Consider the following 7,850-nt stretch of genomic DNA (forward strand, 5'->3'; position numbering starts at 1 on the left):
CCTAGACTCATTGGCGTGGCCAAGGCCTGCATTGCAGTCACGCGAAATCGGGGGTTATCTTTAACCCCTGATTTCTTCAGGATGATTTCAGACATATTCAAAACATGAAATACATGTACGCAATTATAGGCCCATTTTGCTCATCCCTCGGTCAAAATGTGCAGATGACAGTACTCATAAAGACATCGAATGTTTTTCAGAAGCTCAAAATCGTTATTTCTATGAGTGTAGTACCACTGTTTTGGACAGAACATGAGCAGGAGTTAATTGCAACTATAGTTCAATGGTAATAATTCATGTACATGTACATGTAGGTATGGTCAACACTGAAATATTCTAGGCATTTTATTATACATGTATATTGAAAAGTCTGTGAGACAATATTGATTTGAGGAAAATTGCAGCGAAGAAACCCTATGGCACATCCATCTGCCATCTGATAGAAAATGTAGAGATGACATATGATAGCATAATGTAATAATAAAGTCATTCAGTAATCCGACGAGGGATTCCGATTTTCTATTGTTCGACCATTGGTTCTCTCATCGGAAAAAAAAGAGATTTATCTCAATGAAATTCGTTGAGGCCAGTCGTTCTTTTGTGTGTGTGCACATACCGCAATAACTTGCAGGTGCTTTGGTTGTGACAACATGTAATTAACTAATTAATTAGTATTGGCACTAAGCGCGCCTCGGGCTAATGGCTAAAATGAGTGTGATGATTGGATCAAGTCCGGTCATGTACTTACTTTCGTTTAAACATCCATCCGAACATCCATTCGAACATGATCACCTTTCAGAATGATGAATAAGTCGTAATGAAGGTGTAGTGTTACACGCATGGTCACACATGTATTCTCTGGTTACGGTAATAGCATGTCGATATTAGAATAATTGGGTGATATCAAAGACAAGATGGACAAATTATACCAAAAATTGGACTCGTATATTGTATCACAAGAGACAAAGCGTCGGTACAAAGGAGGCGGAGCATACCGTGGTTTGAAATGTTCGCAGCGGGCAGTGACGCCGATGAGACCGATGACACTGCTCAGATTGTTATCAGTTGTTCGAGAGACTCCGGTGGATCAAGGCAGTTTAGAGGGAGAGAAAACGATTCTCAGCGGCTACTCCAACAAGCTAAAGTTTATCTTCAACCGACGGCGACTTGAGTAACATTTTGAGGTAACTGTCCGGTGAGCTTCTCAAGGCGGTATAAAGATGTAAACCAGGCCGATACTCTAATAGTGAGTGGCTGTGCTGTGTTACTGATCTTTGTGTAGCGGAATGGCGGCAACACCAACAATTCGCTCCGGGTCACCTTCGGTGCCATCGCCAAAGTGATGCCTCTTGCTCCATAGCTGGTACGGTACCAGGGCACAGTATTTCGGTCATGGATGATTAGTTGCAGGGTGTAACCGAACATGGATTCTGGATACTTTGACTCCTCTTCTAAGTGGTCAATGATCAGACATATGAATTGACTAGCACTGACGTCGTATGCATCAAAGTCTTCGACGATATTTGATAGCAACCCATGCTTGATTGTAATGTTCCATGTTTACACATATATTCGTGATATTTGTCAGTGTAGATACTAAGACTGAATTAAAACTGAATTCTATTATCTGATGATAAGAAATCTCTGATACGAATCCACCATCCGAAAACGACTGTTCATAATTGTGTCTGTGTCCGTCAATACGCAGATCTTCACCATGATGACAACAGGATATGAGGAGGATCCAGACTTGACCTCACCGTATGCCGTCTATGACTACTATGTTCTAATGATGCAGCGTTATACCTACCCCATTATGCTGGGGATAGGCCTGGCAGGAAACACATTGAGTTTCATCGTTCTAAGCATGCCTTCGAATCGAAAGAATGTCATGTGTTTCTACCTACGAGTCCTGGCAGCGTGTGACATTCTTGCGTTAAACTTTTTCCTCCTTCCAAGATGGGTTTTCAACGTGTGGCCAGAATATTTAAGAACACAATCCAATGGTACCATTGGGTGTATCATGTTTTATTACATGCCGTTTATATTTTGCGACGCATCAATTTGGTTGGTTCCAATCATCGCTTTAGATAGGTTCATTGTCGTAAAATTTCCGCTAAGGGCGACGCAGTTTTGCACCCCAAAGAAGGCGAAAATTCTGTTTGGCCTTGACGTCTTTGCCCACCTCTGTCTTTATCTACCCAATGCATTTCGCAAGGCTGATTTGGACAAGAATGGATATTACACACAGTGTAATCTTCCGCCATCGGTATCGTGGTATCAACTGGGTTTCGAAATTATAAATGCCTCCGTTGATGTCGTTTTTCCCATGACGCTTCTTTTTGTTCTAAACTTTGGAATCGTCATCACCTTGCGGAAACATAGCGCAGATATGAAGGACAAGGCCGGAGTCGAGGGTTCGAAACAACGCTCGAAGCAGGAGCGATCCTTGACAATAATGCTGGTCACCGTGGCAACCTCTTTAATGGTTCTTCTCTTCCCTTACACACTTGATTTCATTGTTTGGCAGACCGTTTTGAAAGATTTGCTGAAGGATAACTCCAATATGATACATATCAGAATGTTTACGTTTGAAATTGGCTTTATCTTAGCTCAGTTAAATAACGCGTTGAATTTCTTTATGTATTTTGCTAGCAGTCCCAAATTCAGAAAAGATGTTCGTATCCTATTCTGTGGTAAAATCGGGACATTTTCGTCGTTGTCAACTTCTTCTTCTGGACTGAAATCGACGCAGGTTTATTCTAAATCGTGAATTCAATAAACTCAATTATATTTTTTTTCTTCGCGCTTGGCATTCAATATCCATATCAATTGTATATTACAACTAAAATGTCACGAAACACTGCAGTCAGCGGTTGTGGTTACTGTTGTGAGAACTATTTCTTCCGTAATTGAACCGGTGGGAGCAGAAGGTATCCGGCCCTATTGTAATCTGAAGGGTTATGAAATGATTTTTATAGGAAAAAAACCTGAACCCGATTATAATGCTGAGGTACACCGATTTAAGGCTGTGGCAGGCCACGCCGAAGGTTGGTTCAAATCGGCGCATGGAGTTGAAGGTTATGGAAAATCCATTATTTCCGACAAAATTCTGTGCATATACATGTATCTGATTTTCAAGTTAGTGGTAAGACAACAATCATCGAGAAATGTACAATCTAATTTATTCTGACATTTATCCAGTTGCCAGTGCAATGATCAGGAGATGCGAGTAGACAAAAATCCACTACAGACAATAGTTTCCTGAACGAAAAAATTCTAAATCACACTGGAACCAAAAGGAGCCACTTTCTTAGTCACTCCCTTTTGACTGGTAAAATCTGTCCTTAGATAACGACCGCTTTGGGGCCAAAGGTAGAGTTTTGATAGAGAGGTTGTCATGTTATAGAAGGTGTCCACTAACAGACGTTCGCCCATCACTGACTATCGCCGGAAGATACATTTTAAAGGGACAACTTGGGCGTGGTAGTTACCTTGCCAGGAGGATAGTTACCCTGCTTGCCACCATTCGCCGCCACCAGTAGTATCACACAGATGCGGAGTTCTAATAATGATTTTGGACGGTGTTGCGAGGCAGTTTTGGACATGGCCAGTGAATTTCAGGCCGGCCTATGGTTACACCCCGTTCTAGTGCATTGTTTATTGCAGTTCAATGACTATTCAATTATCCTGTTTGTAGAAGTCACATCCTGACAATATCAGGCCATTTCACTCGATACATACTTACTCCCTCGGAAACATACGTTAGGAGAAGTCGTGTTGTAGGCCATGTTTGCAAGAGGATGGAGAAGTCACGGTCCAGTTGGAAGCCATATTCGTATGAAAAACCAACATATCTCCTGTCCAAGTTTTCCTTTATTCTTACCCAATATATACCTTATAATGTTTTTGATACACTTTCTTCACTGACATCATTAAATAGGGAATACTAATAAAATGCTCCACCACCTTACAAAACACATTTGTGTTTGTGCGGGGTGGAATATTAAATAAATATTCCAAAGATCAAACAGAGTAAGGTGACTCCTCTTCGATGATAAATAAAAAAACAATGGTACAGCGACTGGTATGCGAAATATGCACTATACATGTACTACGTCAATTCATACAATTGAATAGACATCAATGTTTACCCATAAACATATGAAGCTTGGCAAGAGTAAGCAGTTCTTGTGTTTGACGAAAAGATATACTCGGATAAATAGGCTTGATGCTGAACATATTGTTTAAGTTTCTATTCCCTATCATAGTAAAATATTAGTCTTCAATAGTAGCATTTAAAGCGTTGTTGGTGTTGGCCAAGTTTTTGTGATGACCGCCTCTTAAAAAACGATCCCATTTTGATAGGATTTCTGAATGCTGAATTGGGGGTTCCGGTGGATTGTACAATCAAAAGTATCAGTTGCGTATCTCTATTTTTGTGAAAATCGTATCTCTTATATTTTAGTTAAAACCAAATGTTAAACCATAGCATACATGTAGCTCATGAATTCCGTTTTCAAAGAAACTTCTTATAACTTTACAAGTTGTTTTGTTTTACAGAATACGCTACAGGTCCATCAATAGGATTTGCCGATTTTTCTCACCAACCACACCAACATGTCAGATTATATTAAAGATATCAAAACAAATTCGTTGCTACATTTAACTATGTACAGCGGCGATATTCACAAAGCAGATTTATGTTTTGTAGTACCGCTACTATTATAGAAAATTATTGCGCAAAAGCCATGTTAACGTACTCTGGCGGTTTATCATCCGGAAGGGGGTAAACTGGCCCAGCGGATGGTGGTTGGTAGTCTCCTTCTAACCCTGGGCCCGCTGATGTGTAGCTTGGCCGTCCAGTGGGCTGTGGGTGGGCATCTGCCTCTACTCCTTGGCTCGCTGGTGTGAAGCTCGGCGACCCAGCGCCGGCACTGGGCTGTGGTTGGGAGCTTGCTTCTACTATTGGTCCCGCTGATGGGTAGCTTGATTGCCCTGCAGCAGGTGGTGGTTGGTAACCTGCTTGCACTCCTCGACCCACTGTAGGGTTCCCTGCTGGTCCAGCAGGGCCTGTTTGGCCTCCCACGATATACGAAGGGTTACTTTCGGTTCCAGTATTGGATAGTCCCTCTGGCCTTGGATAACTGCCAGCCCCATGAGGGCCTTCTGCGCCGTGCTGCTGCTGTGGGTTGCCTGTAAAGGACAAAAAACGTATTGTTAGTCGGCCAAATTGTCCCCCTATATAGATAAATAATCCCGTGATGGGCCTTATTACGTGGAATGTGCTGTCATGTCGCTGCATTCCTGCCATGTCACCTCTATGACCGATATAACCATTCCACCGATTATCTATTGAGAGGAAGAAATTGTTGTCGCTTACCTACTTGACGGACGGTCACAATAGCATTCATCCGATTTGTGGCTTTTCTCCTCGCGCGAGCAGCGCGCATGCAACTAGAAATTGCTAGGATGGGTAGGATTACCATGGTACCGATCACTCCTCCGATAATCCTGTAATGAGAAAGAAGACTTTTAAGGTCAGCCCTCGCAGTTCGATAAAAATTTAAAATTTGTACATGTGATTGGATAAGAAGAATTCTGATTGCGTACTTGTAAATAGTTCAACAAAACCTGGGTGTTCAAGCACAGATAAACAATAAATATCAAGTTTCAGCCATACGACGTCATTGGGTTTTCCTGAGCCAGACGTAAATTTGAATAGCGTACGAGTACGCGTACCCCTTTAAGCAGGAAATCAAATTTGCTTGAAAATTACTTCTGATATAAGGTGATCATGGGTGATCATTTACTTACCATCCACTACTTCCAGGATCCGCAGCACAGCATCCCACGTGCCACTTCCCGCGCGTAGAGGTTGCTGAGTGACAACATTCAGAAACGGAATCGCTGCAGTACAACGTTGCATAGTCATTCGTGCAGTAGTACCGCGTATTCATCGGGAACACGTTTCCGGAGTCGCAGCAGGTGCGAAAGACTGTATTGTACTGGTAACGATACGATAAGTAGTGACAACAGCTGGTGCTTTTTCCGTGACAAAAATCTGTTGAGGAAACATCTTTCAAACAGTAACTGGTGGACCTGTTAATTAGAGATTGCCAAATTACCAAAATAATTATGCAAATTAGAGCATTTTCGGATATTCTGTCAGTGGTGAGGCAACCATAACCGCACGGGTTGGTGTAAAATATGGAAGCAGTCAGATCATTTCAAACCATATTATGCGGTATTTAATTAGATTTATTTTAGAATAAATCTTTTGAAAGGCTTTTGTAGAAAGGGTTTTCAATTAGAAAAAACTTATTTTGGTTATTCTTTCTATATACTTTATTAAGCACGACGTTTCTACCAGTGTTCCCTGTTAAATACTAAAAGTAACTGATCTGCTATATACATGTACCAAACCTGTGCCAATCACTTGTACACTTGACAACGACCAGGGAACACTGGTAGAAACGTCGTGCTAAGTGAAGTATAAAAAGAGTAACCAAAATAAGTTATTTCTAATATTTTAGAATGGAAATTGATATCTCGGCCGCTACGCCACGGTTTTGTTGTTCATTGTAGGTTCAGCCTCGCGGTTTTGGTGCATCAAATACATCTTAGCTTCATAATGCAAAGAGTTAGTCTTTATTAATTCTTAATATCATCTATTGCATCATTTAAGCAAGTTGGCTTTCGTCGTCAGTTTAGCCCTCGTGATTTCAATGAAGAAGATCGTCACCTTGACGATATTGATCTTGGCATCGCTTGGAAGCAGCCAGTGATTCATGATCACGGACGGGCATAGTAAACGACATCATACTCCCTGCCACAACACGAACAAGATGCAAAAACAACAAAAAACTGCAGACAATTCGAACCAACACTGACTCGTTCAAGTCCTCCTTTTTCCCCGGACAATACGTGATTGGAATATGACCACACAGGCTGAAATAGATGCAACCGGCATCTCAGCCAGCCAGCGCCACCACTAAACTATACCCGGTAACGCGGTAACGCAGACAAAAACATGATCAAGATCAAGATCACTAGTAGGAGGCTTTTCCGACTTATTAACGTTTCTCCAACTGTTTCCTGATTTATCCGAGAAAAGTTCGACATTGTCCGACTATTCTCTGAAGGGTCGGATTTCTAGAAAACCTGTGAAAAATTCTATGGCTTGCCAAAACAGGGCATAAAAGATCAAACGCCTACATGTACTGTAGGACGGAAAACTTTCGCAACATAAAATTTTCGCGAATGCCAAACGATGGATATACTTATTCCAGCTGTATATTTTCGCGAAACAAGTTATTTTTTCTAATGAAATTTAAATGGTCTACTTTGACACAGTACTCTTTATTAGTGTTTGGATGGCTACATTAGCATCAAATCCACTGTCAACATGTCTCATTGTGTCGGGTAATTAGGCCAATATAGCACACAAAGATAGGTATAAATTACTAGTAATTATGCAATAGTCATTCAAGAGGTGTGGAATATGTGTTTGTTAGGGGTAATTATTATACGTGCTGATTGACAAGACTTTTCTTGAAATGGATATTTGATGAGGTATTTGTAAAGGTCGTTTGTAAACCCCATAGCAAACAGTGATACTCAACCGACCCATACTTGTATAGGGAACAGAAAATGTACTTTACACGTGGCGTAGGTGTTCCCAAACCTTTTGATGGTAGTGTTTATTTTAGGAGATACTATGTGGAAATTTGAAGTGTTCATTTACTTTTGACCGAGGTGTACACTTATGCAAAAACCAACAACACAGAGCAAACACCTACGTACTGAAACCTGTTTCGAGTCAAGTTGTTCAAACTTGGACGATCTTG

At 41.1% G+C, this 7,850-nt stretch overlaps 1 protein-coding gene across 1 annotated transcript in view; it reads right to left on the reverse strand.

Moving 5' to 3' along the window:
- Positions 1-3,858: 3,858 nt before the first annotated feature.
- LOC135496136 (uncharacterized) overlaps positions 3,859-7,850 on the reverse strand; it is a 5,088-nt gene continuing 1,096 nt past the window's right edge. The window contains exons 2-4 of the mRNA XM_064785278.1: positions 5,818-6,102; positions 5,384-5,514; positions 3,859-5,196 (exon numbers count right to left, since the gene is read on the reverse strand). Coding sequence (XP_064641348.1) covers positions 4,736-5,196; positions 5,384-5,514; positions 5,818-6,102 — 877 coding nt within the window. The 3' untranslated portion in view covers positions 3,859-4,735. The remainder of the gene's footprint in view (positions 5,197-5,383; positions 5,515-5,817; positions 6,103-7,850) is intronic.

The sequence above is a fragment of the Lineus longissimus genome, chromosome 11 (genome assembly GCF_910592395.1).
Source record: "Lineus longissimus chromosome 11, tnLinLong1.2, whole genome shotgun sequence".
NCBI classification, from domain to species: Eukaryota; Metazoa; Nemertea; class Pilidiophora; order Heteronemertea; family Lineidae; genus Lineus; species Lineus longissimus.